The 17,266-nt window shown below is 39.8% G+C and overlaps 1 protein-coding gene across 2 annotated transcripts in view; it reads right to left on the bottom strand.

Moving 5' to 3' along the window:
- The window catches only part of DERA (deoxyribose-phosphate aldolase), a 189,321-nt gene that overhangs the window by 116,235 nt on the left and 55,820 nt on the right, over positions 1–17,266 (bottom strand). For both annotated transcript variants that reach the window (XM_045288489.1, XM_004713770.2), the window contains exons 2-5: positions 10,513–10,610; positions 9,197–9,344; positions 7,356–7,451; positions 919–1,053 (exon numbers count right to left, since the gene is read on the bottom strand). In XM_045288489.1, the coding sequence (XP_045144424.1) occupies positions 919–1,053; positions 7,356–7,451; positions 9,197–9,344; positions 10,513–10,610 (477 nt within the window). The remainder of the gene's footprint in view (positions 1–918; positions 1,054–7,355; positions 7,452–9,196; positions 9,345–10,512; positions 10,611–17,266) is intronic.

Below are 17,266 nucleotides of genomic sequence, written 5' to 3'. Positions count from 1 at the left end.
AAAAAAAACTCTGAAAAGTTATACATGGGAGTATGATCATGGGTTATTTCTCTTTGCTTTATTACTGAGAGTTTTTTTTAACAATAGGCAGGTATAATTTTCATAATCAGAATAAAATATGCTTTTCATTTTTAATACACAAATCTAAAGGGATAATACATTACTCTAGCCTTACCTCATGATTTCATTAAAATATTTTGATTAAACTACTCATTATAAAGACTGAGAGTTATACTTATTTTAGCTATCAACAATCTCATTTGTAGTATGCATAATATATTTAAGACAAAGGTAAAATCTATTTGATTCTTTAACATCTAATTATAGAAACAATAGCTTGTTACTGGAATGGCAATGTCTTATTGCAATGTGTTGTGATAGTAAATCATGAATCTCAATGGTGAATATGAAATGATATTCATAGGAGATTTGTGCTACAAATACTCAGAGTAAAATCAGATTTAGGAAAATCTAAGCAGATTATTCATAAAACTCCATCTTGAAAATCTACAACAATTAACATAAAAAAGAAACCTTTCCTCCATCACACTAAAACAAACTTAGCCAAAAAACTTGCCTGGAATATGTATATATTGAGTGAGGAGGTAACATTTTCCTTTCCAAAGGGAAAGCATCCAGGTAAAATCATTTTTCTTTGATTGTAAGTTGACTTCATAGAAAATAACTATTTATTTAAGCTCTCAAAGGGATTCAAAACATTCATGAAGGTGGGCAACTGTCAAGACTTAAGAGAGGCACCAGAATGAGGAATCCTAGCCATGTTTTCTCCTAGGCTCATTCTAGTGATTTGTGATTTACACCAGAGACCTTCAAACCTGCTGCCTCCCACCAGGTCCCCAACATTTGATCCTGTAGGGTGGACCTATGACTCCTTTTCTGGTGAGGTAAAAGACCCACCTTTCCATTGGCCCGTCAGCACCAGGGTCCTGTTAATTACCACATCAATTTCTGTAGCTCCATCTTCAACAGCTAATCTGATCTCTTCTAATCTTGGTTGTAAATGCGTCTGTCCAGCTGGGAAGCCAGTGGCCACTAGAAGAGATTTTTAAAACAATGAAATGGAGAGAAGAAATAAAAAGAAACATCAACTGGTCAGTATTTTAAAACAATTCTGAACAAAAAAATCAGCAAATACAGATGAAAACATTAAGAACGTAATGCATAACCTTCAAAGAAGTTATGGAGAAAAAGAATGGTTGGGTCAAGGTCTTGATGTCAGAAGTAATATTAAGACTATAGACTGGAGGTAGGGGATACTATAAACTCTGGAAGACCAAAATTAAGGTGTTACAGAGATGTTAATGTAAATGTCTTAGGTAAGCAGCAATTGAGAAAGTATGTTATCGTAAAAAAATAGTATTTGAACATTAGACAGAACCCTTTATCAAATTGTTATCAATCTGTTTATTGATTTATTCATTCATAAACCCTTTCAGTTGTTGTAAGCAAATTGGCTCTTCCCACAGACAGGAATGAGGAGAAAGAATGAAGGAAAGGGGGAGTGGGGTAGGAGAATATATTTAGACAACACAGGTTGGCATGGGATACAATGGATTGCTTTCATATGGCCTTTCTTTTTGATGGTCTTATAACATCCACACAATAAATGGGTGGGACTATGATATAAAATATTTGTAGACCACCGGGAGGACTGGAGAGCTTACTAAAATGCATATAAGGTATATGGTAAACTTGTATGGGTAAGGTCATGCATATAAAGTGTATGAAATCCTAACAAAGAGATTGATCATTACATCAAGGTTATTAGGATCCATTCCTGAGGAAAAAGGGAGATCTCACTACCATCAAAAAAGGAAATCCTGAGTGGAATGTGTCCTGTAGACCTGGGGTCCTTGTGCTGAGAACGCCAAAGAGTAGGGGTCCTCAAACGTTTTAAACAGGGGGCCAGCAAGAAAGCTGAGTGCCTCCAGACTGCGGCTACTGGTGGAATGAGTTACCTGTAAGACCGTATTGCTATAACTAAAGAGGTCTAGCAACTACTGGTGTGTCAGTTGGTCGTACTGTCGTGGCTTACGTGTTGCTGTAATACAGGAAGCTAGGCCACTGGTATTTCAGGTACCAGCAGAATCACCCAGGGTGAACTGGTTCCAGTAGAGCCTCCAGACTAGGGACAGACTATCAAAAAGAACAAACTGTCCACTTCAGAGGAAGTAGTCTTTGAAAACCCTATGGAGAGCATCAAAACATTGTCAGATATCGGAGGCCTACTGAACAGAAGCTGAACATGGTCGTTGTCAGTGCCAGAAAAGGAGCTTTCCAGGTCAGAGGCCCTCAAAATATGAGTTGCCTTCTCAAAGTAGAGTCCACAAGAATGACATCAATGGAGTAAAGGCGGTGTGAGTGAAAGCCTTCAGTACCTCCATTTGCTGATGGTGCATGACTCCATCATGACTCAGACCCAGAAGAAACAAATGCAAAAAAAATCTACTAATCATCAGAAGTTGGGATGGACACAATATGAATCTAGGAAAATTGAAGGTCTTCAAAATAGAATTCATACAGGTCAATTGTCCCAGGTATTAGTGAGCTGAAATGGACTGGTATTAGCCGTTTTAAATCGGAAAATCCTATGCTTTACTACACCAGGAATGACACAAAAAGAGAAATGGCATTGCATTCGTTATTAAAAAGGACATTTCAAGATCTAGCTTGAAGTACACCATTGTGTATGATATGATTCTATCTATCTACCTTCAAGCAAATCCCATCAATATACCTAATATTCAAATTTATGCACCAACTAATAAAGCTAGGGATGAATAAATTAAAGAATTCTATCAATGTCTTCAGCCTGAAATTTATCAAACATACAATCGAGGTACATAGATAATTATAATTGTAGTGGTTACCCATTGGGCTGTTAACAGCAAGGTCAGCAGTTCAAAAACCACCAGTTGCTCCAAGGGCAAGTTATGAGGCTTTCTACTCCCATAAAGGTTATCGCCTCAGCAAAGGGCATTTAGAGGTCTAGATATAGACATGTACATATGTAAATATATTATATGATGATAGGGAAATAGATCTATGTGCATATATTTACAGGATTAGTACTAAGGTAGCAGATGGACACTGGACCTCTACTCAAGTACTCCCTCAATGCAAAAACACTTTGTTCTATTAAACTGGCATTCCACGATGCTCACCTTCCTGACATAATCACTGAAGACAAAGCAGGTGCATAAGCAAATGTGGTGAAGAAAGTTGATGGTGCCTGGCTATCAAAAGATATAGCATGTAGGGTCTTAAAGGCTTGAAGATAAACATCTAGCTGAGAAGCAACAAAGTCCACATGGAAGAAGCACACAGCCTGTGTGACCATGAGATGTCCATGGGATCAGGTATCAAACAACAAAAATCAAATCATTGTGAATGAGGGCAAGTGCGGAGTGGGGACCCAAAGTCCATGTGTAGGCAACTGGGCAGCCCCTTACAGAAGGGTCGTGGGGAGGAGATAATCCAGTCAGGGTACAGTGTAGCAACGATGAAACATACAATTTTCCTCTAGTTCTTTAATGCTTCTTCTCCCCGCCCCCCAATATCATGATCCCAATTCTACCTTACAAGTCTGGCTAGACTAGAGGATGTACACTGGTACAGATAGGAACTGGAAACACAACGAATCCAGGACAGATGACCTCCTCAGGACCAGTGGTGAGAGTGGCGAGATTGGGAGGGTGGAGGGAAAGTGTCGTAAAAGGGGTAACTGATCACAAGGGTCTACATATAACCCGCTCCCTGGGGTACGGACAACAGAAAAGTGGGTGAAGGGAGACGTCAGACAGTATAAGACATGACAACATAATAATAATTTATAAATTATCAAGGGGTCATGAGGGAAGAGATAGCGGGGAGCAGGGGGGGAAAATGAGGAGCTGATACCAAGGGCTCAAGTAGAAAGCAAATGTTTTGAGAATGATGATGGCAACAAATGTACAAATGTGCTTGACACAATAGATGTATCTAGGGATTGTAATGAGTTGTATGAGCCCCCAATAAATTGATTTTTTTTTTAAAAAAAAAAAGAGTTACAGCCTCAGAAATCCACATCTACCCCATTCCAAAGGGATGCCATTAGTCAGAATCAACTCTATCTTGGTGAGTTTGATTTTGAGTTTATCATTAAAATACATCCAAGTAAAATTGTGCTGATTATCATCAAACAATGGTTGCAACAGTACACTGAAAAGGAGTTGCCAGAGGTTAAGGTCAGATTCAGAAGAAAATGTAGAACAAGGGATATATTGCTGATGTCAGATGGATCTTGGCTCAAAGCAGAGAATAAAGATGTCAACTTGTGCTTTGTTGACCATGCAAAGGCATTTTACTGTGGGGAATCATAACAAACGATGGATAGCCTTGAGAAGAATGGAAATTCTATAAGACTTCATTGTGCTCATATGGAATTTGTCCATGGATCAGGAGGGAGTTTTACAAACAAAACAAGAGACGACTACACGGTTTAAAATCAGAAAAGGTGTGCATCAGGGTTGTATCCTGTCATCATACTTATTCATTCTGTAAGCTGGGCAAAAAATTAGAGAAGCTGGATTATATAAATAAAAATGAATCATCAGTACTGGAGGAAAGCTTATTAACAGCCTGCAATAGGCAGATGACACAACCCTGCTTACTGAAAGTAAGGAGAAATCAAAACACTTGCTCAGGAAGAGCGAGGATTGTAGTCTTCTGCATCGATTACAACACACTGTAAAGAAGACCAAAACACTCACAACTGGACCAATAGATGGCATCATAATAAACAGAGAAAGAGTGGAAGTTGTCAAGGATTTTGTCTTGCTTGGATCAACAAGGAATGCTCATGGAAGCAGCAATCAAGAGATCTGCTTGCATAAGACCTGTTTAAAGTGTTGAAAAGCAAGGATGTTATTTTAAAGACAAAGATCTCCCTGGATCCAAGCCGTGGTATTTCCAATTGCCTCATATGATATGGAAGATCAGGGAAGAATTGATGCATCTGAATTATGGTACTGGCAAAGAATATTGAAAGTACCACAGACTGCCAAAACAACAAACAAATCTGTCTTCTTTCAAGAAGAACAGAGAGTGCTCCTTGGAGGCCAGGGTGCTAAGACTTTGTATCACATATTTTGTACATATTGTTAGGAGAGACCAGTCCCTGGAGAAAGACGTCATGCTTGGTAAAGTAGAGGAAGAGCCTCAACAAGATGGATTGACACAGTGGCTGCAACAATGGGCTCAAACAATTGTTCCTTGTATACATGGTACAACCAGTCAAAACCAACTCAATGGCACCTAATAACAACAAAAAGCTCTATGTGTTGGGCAAGGCACAGGCCAAGGAGCCAAGGCCCAAGAGAGGCCTGCCTGTAGGCACTGCCTCGAAGTAGTCTTCCTGATCAAATTACTATATTCTGAGTAATTCCTGGCCCCAAATTGTAACCTCTTAAAAACCATGATCATGCGTTGGGCCTTTCCAAAGAATTGTCACACTCAGCAGAGAAGTAGATCGGTGTGTGGGAGAGCGGGCAGCTTGACTGGAACTGTTAGCAAGAGCAAGTATGGCAAACCACAACCTCACAGGAATCAGTCTTAGGCTGCTATTGATCGTGTTTCTCACCCATGGTGAGGATGCTGTTTGGTGCCACCGAGCGGGTTCCGTTTCATAGCAACCCCATGTTCAACAGAGGTGAAATGCTACTGTACCTTTTTGACAGTCCACAAAACTTGGGTGGTGGGGAGGGAAAAGGCAGATACACCTTAACGTAAAATTAAATTACAGTATAATGCTCAAATCTATGCATAAAGATTGACATGCGCAACTTTAATTCTATTCCTATATCTATAGTTAACCTCTTGTGTGTCCATGACATTATTAACTTCCTTGGATCTGTGACCTTAGAGGAAAGTGCATTTCCCAGTTGTATAAAGAAAAGGCTGAGTTGACAGAGGCTGAGGAAAAATTCAGGTCTACAAGGTACTTTGGGAATCCTCACAAACGGATCATATATATAAATATTGCATACTGTGTTTTTTTTTAATGTAGTCCTGATAAAAATAAATTAATGGTCTTTATAGACTGCTTTTTGAAAGCAGCAGGATCCTGTTAGAAGTAGAATCGAATGCGTACACACCAATCCACACACTCACAGGCACACATTTCCCAAACTAGATTTTAAGATGGTCCTCTCTCTTGTACCAAGCCCTTTGGAGCCTATCTTACAGAATGAACGCTTAGAGGGCCCCTCTCTCATGTTCTAGGCCATGGTTTGGCTCTCACCATCACTCTCAATAAATGGGATGAGTCTCCCACATTCCATTTCCACTCTTTTCTAGTATGTTCACTATTATCATTGGCCTTTCTTTACCATGAAGCTGGGATGCCAGACTTCTGCTGAAAGCCTTTTTGGTGTCCTGCCCAAGCCCAGTATAAAGCTCAAGTCTCATACATTGGCATGCCATTCCATACATGGCCTGACCCCAGGCTATTTCTCCATCTGCCAAGCCTCATAACTTTATTTTTATCTACTTTAGTATCCAATACTTGAAAAACACTTTCAGTTCTTGAACACATTTCTATGCCTTCATGCATGTGATTTCCTCTATCTAAAATGCCATTTCCCATGATAGTAATACTACAAACTCCTCCCTGTTCTTTAAGACCCAGGGTAAGGATTACCGCCTCTGAGTGTCAGCAACCTCTGTAGAATGCACTATTCCTTACTGAGACTTAAAATTGTACTCTGCACATCGGGATTATTATGTCTCATCCTACATTAGGATCTTTTAAAATCTGACCATCCCTCCTAAACAAATGCGTTTCCATAAAGCAAGGGATACAGTTCTGTATTCTTGAGACTTAACAGAATGTCTGCCACTTACTAGTCCATTAAGGAACCCTGATGGTGCTGTGATGTAGGCACTGGGTTACTAACCACAAAGTCAGTGTGCCAAACCCACCAGCCATTCTATGGAAGGACAACGAAGCCATCTCTTCCTATAAAGATTTACAATCTCGGAAACCCTAAAGAACTACTCTGTCCTTACAGGTCACTATCAGTCAGAATCAACTCAACAGCAGGGAGTTTGTACTGGGAAATTATTAAGTACTAAACAAATGAATACATACAACTAATTAGATGTAGAAAGCCAATTAAAAATTGGAGTCCAACAATAACCAAACCCACTGCTATCTAGTTGATTCTAGCTCATAGCTACTGTATAGTACACAACTACATATAATAGCCTCATGTGTCTGAGTTAAAGCTCTAGGGCCTTGCTGAAAAACAGCAGCAAAAGCCACAACAATAAAAAAAGGCCACAACCAATTTTACCTGAGGCCACTGGGATGTTACAGCCTGCAGCCTTGAGCGCTTTGACAGCATCACAAACTCGGGCAGGATAAACACAAACGGCAGCCGTAGTAATGCCTATGAAGGAGGGGAAAAATCATTACGGTCTATTTTACATGAAGCTCAACTGCCATAATATGCATTTAATTATTATTTATAGTACAGCACTTGCAGAAATTAAAATGGGAGGAAAAAATTCATTCCCCGACAATGCCGTAACAGATTAAAGTTTCTACTTGCCATATTTTCTTCCAGATTTTGACAACATGAATCATTTTTCTTATCATTATAGTTATAGGATAAATAAAACAATCTGATATGCTGTTCTTTGTGATAAATAAAATACCATTATTTTTTAAATCCTAAGTAATAAACAGGACGGCCATGGCTCGCTAGAAGGATCTTATTTTGCATAGGTTCATACCGCACTCAAACAGGATAGTGAACTGAAGAAAACCTCTGAGAGAACTGCATGATCTTGAATAAGCAAGACCACACAGCAGCCACAAAAGGACACTTAACTAATTCCATTTCTCTTTGGGGGAGACAGATAAGGCTGTCTGCTTCTATAATGAGGTACAGCCTTGGAAAATTCTACATTTGGGTTTGGGGAGTGCTTCTTTGTAGAAGCTCTGGTAGTATACATTGTAAGTTCTTGGTGAACAAGCCACAGGCTGGTGGCCTGAACCTACCCCACAGCTCCATGGGAGAGCACCTGAAGAGGTGCTTCCAGAAAGAATACAGCCAAAAAACCTTAGTGGACCATTCTACAGGGACTCAGGGACACCCAACAGACTCCTACAAAACACATTCCTGCAAAACCCCCATCTGGGGAGAAAAGCACTCATTCTGAGGACTACGTTTTGGAATTAAGTAAATAAAATAGAACCAGCCGCCATCCCACAAAGTATTATCACGAGACTCATACAAAGCCGTTACTTCGAAGTGTTATACATAAGGTACTGGCACTACAGACAGCTCAAAAGGAACATGATAAACAAAATTTTTTTAAGCGTAGTAGTATTCTGAACTATAAACTATCACCAAATTATTCACCAAACTACCTGCACTGGGGTAATTCAACATCTGAAGGTGCACTCATTACAGGCCAACACTCAGAGACTTTGTCCATGGAAATGGGATCTAGCTCCTAACACCAGCCTAGTCATCATCTTGGAGACAGCACTCTGCCTCCCATTTCTGTTTCTTTCTGTTTCTTTCTGTTTCTTTCTGTTTCTGTTTCTTTCGTCAGAATACGTGGGGATTGACTCTCAGCAGTCTCCCCATTTCTTCAATGTTAAAATTCTAAACTCACGGGACCTTTAGAAAGTCATTCTCTCATGTATGCTAAGAGAGTGAACATGGTTTCTTTCAAAAGATCTAACCTAATCTGCAAGCATTCAATATATTCCATTTGCATTTTATTCTCAGAAGCATTTCATTTACTCACAGAAATGTATGAGATATGATTATTAAGTAATGAGACTGGCTTTTTCACATGTGGCTAGGGAATCAGAATCAGTATTTTCAGTCACTAGATAGAAAATTTACAAAACTGAAGACTTAGAAAGAAAGAAATAAAAAGAAACTTTCGACCAGCAACTTTAATTTATGATGGAATGAACTAACCTAAAGCCAGGAATCAGTCTCTCCCAGTGCTGTTTCAAAGGAGACTCTGAATGGCTTCTCTGTGTAAAATGGCATGTTTCTCTTATGAATTTTATTAATATCAGTCGAGCAGCTAAACCTTGTCTTGAATTCACTTAAAATAGTGACTAGCACTGTAACCAGGTAAATAATGAACAGGTTGTACACAACATTACCTTTATCATGCATATCTAAAGCTTTTAAGAGATCTTCCCGGATTGGATACTTGGCTTTATAACAAAGCCTTTGAACATTGGAAAATGTGTCATCGCCAGAAAGTGTAGTAAGATCTATAAAGGTAACCGCTTTCAGGAGCCAAGCAACCTGGTTTGTAAAAAATAAATAAATATGAAGTGAAAAATTAATTTCCAATTAGGTTAGTTAGATAATTACTAGAACAAAATAAGGCTGCTAAATTCTGATGTTTATTGTTTCAAGGCATATTATTGTATATGACATAACATTTATATATAAATATAGCATATTGCTTCAGAGTGATTAATAAGATAAACATTATCCAAGATTTTAAAAGGAGGGAGGTGGGATAATTCAACTCTATTCCGAAATAAATCTTTCCTTTCCAAAGACATGCAGAATTAAAACCCTCAGATCAGGGTTCTCCATCCCATCCACAAGGCGCTCACCAAATGTGAGAAAACTTGAGAGCAAGAAGGCTTCTAGCCTACATTGTACCTTGAGACCTGAGACCTGGGATAATATAATAAAAAATAAAAGACTCCAATTTCCTCTTTTTTTTAATTAAATTAAATTTAATTGAATTAAGACTAAATTAAATTTAGTCCCATTCCTCTTATAAAACAATCTTCACAGCTCACAACTCATACTGAGAATTTTCCTTCTGTTTTTTTCAATCAGAACATTTTTCCAAGAATGAGCAAAATGTGAAGTATCACCCGAGAGGATTCAGTAGCAAAATTCTGCCTCCCCTGTGAAGTACCTCTGCGTTTCCTTTAGTCCTGTGACTCACAGCACATCCTTGCTGCCCACTGAAGAATGTGCTGACCACAGCTCTTAAGAACATCATTCTTTGAAAAATGACTTATGAAAACGAACAGTAAACATGAAGGTCAAAGAAAGTCAACCACTATACCTAAGGGTCTCAACAGTGAGCACACCAGGTTTAGATGTTATGGTTTTAAAATTAAAATAAGAGAAGGCAAAGAAGACATGTCTAAGAAACTGAATAAATGTGTGGAGAAAATATGTCATTTACTTCACTCATGAATAAAGATGTTTTGAACTCATTTGCGGTTTTGCCACTCAAGAGTGATAAGATTTTTAACTTGTTTGGATAAATGTGTTATCTTTCTCCAACCCATCATCATCATATATGAATTATTAAAATAAGTCATGGACAGCTGCAATCTTTTAAGTTTAGATGCATCTTGAGCAAAATTCAATATTGTGGCCTTGAGGGAAGAGACCATGCATTGTAAAATACAAGAACAGAAGGCTCAAGACGAATGCTTACCTCCCACTCCTTTTTTACAGTTCTGCGAGCCTGGATTTGTCCCGCCCGCCTCAGAACTGCTGGTTGATTCACTTGTACTTTGGCAATCCAGCTTAGGTCTAAAGGGGAAAGAACAACAAAACTTTAAAATTTTAGTGACTATATTCCCCCTATTTTTACAGTCTTTGAAAGGATACATTTATCATCTGACATCAAAGCTCTTTTAAAAGCTTATGTTTCGCTTTCACACAACTAGAAATAAGTAATCTTGTTGAAGGAAGCCCAGTCACAGAAAGGCATGCTGCCTTTAAAATCAAGAGTATTTGGAACTGGAAGAAGCGAATTGATTCATTGCACCGGCAGGTCTAAAACTGGAGTGGGGAATGTGGCTCTACCCAGGCTATGTGCCCCACTGCCGACAGCAAAGACTTATGTGTGAGTGTTCAGTCCAAAAGAGCAAACGATTAATAAGGACTCCAGTGCTTGAGCTAAAAGGAATCTCTGATTACTAAGCCCTTCCTGACAAGATAAATATCGACTAGATGTTGACAGAGCACAGCCCATTCTTTCCTCAAAGAGGAATTTTTCACAATGTGCTGGAAATAACAACACTGCCATCATGGAAGTGAGAAGAAGGAAGCAAAGCAGCTGGGCATTCAAATGTCCAGGCTACTCCTCTGTCTCTTGTGGTCTGACAGGCCCTCTCCCATCTCATTCCCACCCTCCATTCTCTTCCAGTTGACTGGAATTTCTACAAGAGGCTCCCTAAAGATGAGCCCTGAGAAACACTGCCAGCTCCCGGCAGAGCTGGCATTGGCACCCAGCTTTACGAAGAGAACAGATTTAAGGCCTGGAGGTGCCGTCAGGGAGCGCTGGACTGCTCCCCGCATAGTCGGCACTTCAAGTCCACAGGAGAGAGTGGACGCTATCTGCTCCCCAAAAGATGTATAGCACTGACAACCCTGTCTGGGGTCAAAATGAGCCAGAATCTATTCCAAAGCAGTGGTTGTAAAGGAGATAGTGCATTATATTTAATTCAACAAGGATGCATGGTAAAATTGTTTCCTGCAGCTATCATACTGTGAGCGTTATTCCTCTTTCTTTAAGTGCCGAACGCTGACTACATACACTGTCTGCTGTCTGTGTATTTAAACTTCATCCAGCAAAACTAAGACAGCTGTGGCCTCACTGAAAACTCAGCACCCATCCACTTCCCTTCTATAACCAACGTGATACGTCCTACCAGCAACTCCATGTGCTGGAGGAATCATTTGAGAAGGGCCTCATTAGGAAGCATGTCCTGATAATACAACTTTAAAAAAAAAATCATTTTATTGGGGGCTCTTATGACAATCCATACATACATCCATTGTACCAAACACATTTGTACATACGTTGCCACCATTTTCAAAACATTTTCTTTCTACTTGAGCCCTTAGTATCAGCTCATTTTCCCCCTCCCGATAATACAACGGTTTAAAATGTGCTGAATCTCCTTAGAAATATCAATATAGCGTAGAAACCCCATGTTTAAAAGTCTGTGTGGTTAACAATATATTTTATCTAAATAGCACTACAAAGGAAACCGAGTTTGGATGTTTTTTATTTTTCGAATTAAATTATCCTGTCAGCTGAAGTAATTTAACAAAACAGACTTTCAACACGAATCCATCTGCTCTTCAAAGACGTTATATGTTTTCCTGTTTGCTTCCTGAGCCCAGGAAATTAAGGAGCGGAAAGTCAGGCAAATGAAGTCGGCCTCCCCTTCCTCAGAATGGTTTAGTTCCACTAAGGTGACCAGACGTCCCGCTTCTGGCGGGACAGTCCCGATTTTTAACAATTTTTCCTGCGTCCCGCAGTGTTAAAAAGTCCCGATTTTTGGAAAGAATGCACAAGCTAGGGAACAGCGGGAGAACGGGAAGAGAATGTACGGTTTTCGGCTGCCACGTGACTATTTTGCCAGGATATGAGTTTTATATTATTTTTGTTAATTTTATAATGTTAAACTTTAATCATAACAAATAATTGTTGAGAACTGATTATCGAGAACTGCTTATCAAAGTTCGCATTGTTGATCAATTGTTAGAATTCGACCACCATTGTTTGGACTTAATGAACAATGGCATTTTTTGGCATTGGCAACGACGAAAACATTTTGTAATTGTCTCTCAGACTATACACATCATACTGCGTGCTAGTGCTCGTTAAACAAGTGATGGCAACAAATCAGCTATTCAGATAATTTAGGTGAGTAATTTATTTATATATTTCATAAATACATAAATTTTCTTGAATTTAGCAGACAGTACTGGAATGATGTGCAAAAATCATCTGATCATATTACTCAAAATTTCCCATATAGTAATATTTCCTAAAATGATCTTTTTAATGAGGTATCACTATTAAAAATATATATTGATAAGGAAAAGGTTAAATCTTGGGCATCAGCAAAAATCACAATAGAGAACAAATGGTTAGAAATATTTCATCAATTTGAAGCAAACCATGCTCCATACAATAATGCACTAAAAATTGTGGAATACATGCTGTCCTTACCAGGAACTAATGCTGCGACTGAACACGTTTTTCAACGGTAAATAAAGTGTGGACATCAGAAAATTCACAATTAAGTGTTGAGACTTTGAAAGCCATTTTATGTGTGAAATATAATTTAACAAATTCTTGTGAAAATTTTCATGACCTTTTGAGCAACAGCAATCTACTAAAAAAATTCACTCAAATGAGAAATATGCCAAAGAATAAAATAATACTATACATAATTTTTAATGTATAATTGTACTTATGTTGACAATTTTTTTTAATTGTACTTCTTTTTTTTTTAACATTTTATTAGGGGCTCATACAACTGTCATCCCAATCCATACACACATCAATTGTGTACATCGTTTCTCAAAACATTTTCTCTCCACTCAAACCCCCGACATTATGTCCTCATTTTTTCCCCTCCCTCCCCGCTCCCTCCTCCCTCATGAGCCCTTGATAGTTTATAAATGGGTATTTTGTCATATCTTGCCCTGTCTGACGTCTTTCTTCACCCACTTTTCGGTTGTCTGTCCCCCAGGGAGGAGGTCACACACAGTTCCATGTAATCGGTTCCCTCTTTCCTACCCATTCTCCCTTTACCCTCCCTGTTTTGCCACTCACACCACTGGTCCTATAGGGCTCATCCTCCATGGATTCCCTGTATTTTCGGTTCCTATCTGTACCAGTGTACCTCCTCTGGTCTAGCCAGACTTGCAAGATCGAATTCGAGTCATGGTAGTGGGACCGGGGAGGAAACATTTAGGAACTAGAGGAAAGTTGTACTTCTCATCATTGCTACATCACACCCTGACTGGCTCATCTCCTCCCCGAGACCCCTCTGCAAGGGGTTAATTGTACTTATGTTGAAATTTTTTTTTAAGTTACAATACTATTTTTGCGGTCTATGAAAATTTTTGTTGCTCCACATAGACCAAATTTTTAATCAAGAAACACCTCCACCCCACCCCCGGTCAATGGTGTCCCGCTTTACCAATGTTAAAATCTGGTCATCTTATTCTAGACGGACCCCCAAGGGAAGAAGACCAAACACACACACTAGGCCGATCCCAGTTAATCCATGGATTTCAGGAACCTCCGGCTTCCAATGCAGGAGGGACTCTTTTCTCTCTTGTTGTTAGTACTGGTGTTTAAGTTCGTGATAAGCATGATTTCAGGCAGAGAATGAAAATGAGTGAAGAAGTTGTGTGAAAGATAAGGCTCTACAAGCCCCCAATAAAATAATTTTTAAATAAATAAATAAATGAAAAGACATTATTAGATAGGAAGCCAATTTTCAGTGTAAACTTTCATCTTAAACTCAATTAAAAGAAAATTAGCAGGAAAAAAAGATAAGGCTTTCACCACGCAGGTGATGAGCGGTCAGAAGGGGAAGCCAATGACTCCCGGAGGCTGACCTTATCGAACACCTCCTCCAACCTTATGCCTTCTTTCTCTATACCACCTACCACCACCTCCATCACTGGGATCAAGTACTGCTGCGGGAGTTGTTCTAGGTTGCTCTACCATCTGGTTCCTTCCTCTCATGCCTCATCTTCTGCCTCTCTCTCCTCAAACCCTGTGGTACAGCCTTTCGAAGCTACTGGAAGTTCCCTGACACGTGGCACATTCCATCTCTAGATCTTCTGCCTAAAACACACCTCTGTGCCTTGCCTGTCTAGTGAACTCATCTTTCAAGACTCAATTTCAAAGTCACCTCCTTCCCTGAAGCTCATTGGTGGAGCTACCGTGTTTCTCTGAAAGTAATACATCCCCCCCAAAATAAGACCTACTTACAGTTTTGCCTCTAGCTGAAATATACAGCATCTCCCCGAAAATAAGACCTCCCCCAAAATAAGGCCCCCCGAAGCTACCATAACTCTGGACTCTGGACCGTTGTGGTGGCCGCCACGCAGCTCACTTTTGGCTGCAGCACTGCCGGAGCAGACAGGAAGTGCGAGGTCTCTTTTAATAAAACAATAAATGTGTACCGTATTCTTCTTCATGGAAAAATAAGACATCCCCTGAAAATAAGACTTAGCGCATCTTTGGGAGCAAAAATTAATATAAGACACTGTCTTATTTTTGGGGAAACAGGGTATTGTTACTCTTTTGCATTGTTGTTCCTATGAGACTTTGCAGTCTGTCTTAATACAGTGCTCAGCTCATTCAATGGAAGTGATTTCTCTAAATGTTTATATCCTCATCAGAAATTTTTAAAATCCCAGCAAACTGGTGGACTTATCACTGGCATACAATAAATAAGCTGAATTGCTCCCAAAAACTAGAAATGACCTAATTCTGGGCACCATATCCTCCAATTGCTTCTGATTAGGAGGAATTTTCAGCTCTCCACAAGAGAAGCTAGAACGGAAGAACGAATGGGAAGCCTATGAGTAGGAAACTGAGAACCGGGAAGAGGGTGTATGCAGACAAATTCTCTAAGCTCCTATTTTAAGGATTCTGGGGGTCGAGACTCGCATAGAGGGTGGCCCTCACGTTTGTGGTTTGGAGATGCATCCCAGTCACATTCTCCTAACTAAAGTTGTTCCCCACATTGTCTTCCCCCCACCCCATAATAACGTCCATCTGGATGCTGCTTGAAAGCACATGGTTGCTTACTATACACTTGAAGGTTAACTGCTTGATAGCTATCGCCTGAAGGCTGTCTGCCATCAAGAGCGATCAGACCACCCCACCTTAAGTCCAGGCCCCTCCCTTCCGAAAAGGATCAAAGATTGTTCCCCTGGAGAAGAGTTCAGGGACACTTAAAGTCAAGTCAGCTCAGAGATGACCAAGGTTAAGCCACCATCTTAACTCTAGAACCCACCTATCTTGTTATGTATTTGCCTTCCCATCACAGATCTGCCCCCAGTACCTCCTTTTCCGGTTATGTTATGCCCTTAGTATGTGCCCTTACTGTTATGTGCATGCCTCTAACATATCCCCTTCCTGTTACCTATGTGTAGGACATGGCTTGCATGCCAGGGATTATATAAACTTGTGAGAGCATGCATTCGCCCCCACTCTGGTTCCACTCTTCATAGAAGAGGTTAGCCCTTGAATGCCTTGTCTGATGTTTCTTTAATTCACCCTTCAATTACACAATCACCCCCAAGGACCCATTCAGTTGTGGAAGCTGGTCCCCCACACCTAAGTGCCTGAGGAGATTCAGTTTAAAAAACAATACTTAGCACAATTCTCATCAAAGGTTACAACCCAGAGGCCTGATCTCACACTTCTCAGACACCCACTGACCAGAGGTCCCTGCAAACCATCTACTGGAGAAAGTAATATGATTGTTTCTCACTGAAAGTATCATTAAATATGGGGCCCCATATTTAATCCAGCCAAAGCAGTTGCCTCTGTGACTGCCCATGGCAATGAATTATATAAGGGGCTATCTCTTCTGATTAGCACTTAATTTGCTACTCTTTAATTTCATTAAAGAACCCTTGTTCTGGGGAAAGAAAGGACGATTGGCCTTTGTAATGTCCTACATAATTCCTAATATGTGATTCAAGTTCTCTTTAGCTTCTCCTTTCCAGGAGAGGTGACTCTAATGCACACTGTCTCTTCAGGACTTTAGAATCTTTTTTATCGGGCCAGGAGGAATTTCAAGTACACATACCATTAGGGAACAGACACAATACCATAACTGGAAGGCATTAATTTTCTTTCCTTAAAACTCTCTAGTGACAGAAATCCCACTTAGAAATTTCCTTTAGTAAATCATTTGGTGGCTTTCAGGCCCTTCTGTCAGTTACAAATTTCTCCTCTATACTGTTCTCACAATTACTAATTATTATTACTTTAATTATTTATCCTATTAAATTCTCAGTGTAGGCAGAAATCATTTTCCCTGCAACTTTAATTTCTAGCTTTTCCACCACTTTTCTAGCTTTTATACATTTTTCTATAGATGTTTTACCATGTCTCTCCAATATATATATTTTGATCATTTTATTGGGGGCTCGTACAACTCTTATCACAATCCATACATACATCCATTGTGTGCCAAGCACATTTATACAATTGTTGCCCTCATCATTCTCAAAACAGTTGTAAAGCCAAATTGCCCCCGTGACTGGCTCCGGGATCTCGGGCAGGCTGTGGTTTCATGTGTGCTAGCAGTGCAAAGTAGGACGTACCCAGAGACTGAGGGTAGCCAACCTCCGAGGGGAGGATAACACGGCCAGCTCGGGAACTACACAAAGGACCAGACTGCCAATCT

The sequence above is a fragment of the Echinops telfairi genome, unplaced genomic scaffold (genome assembly GCF_000313985.2).
Source record: "Echinops telfairi isolate 266 unplaced genomic scaffold, ASM31398v2 ScPeMD7_21;HRSCAF=78, whole genome shotgun sequence".
Taxonomy (NCBI): Eukaryota; Metazoa; Chordata; class Mammalia; order Afrosoricida; family Tenrecidae; genus Echinops; species Echinops telfairi.
Note: the sequence above shows the minus strand (reverse complement) of the source record. Positions and strands in the feature narration are given on the sequence as shown.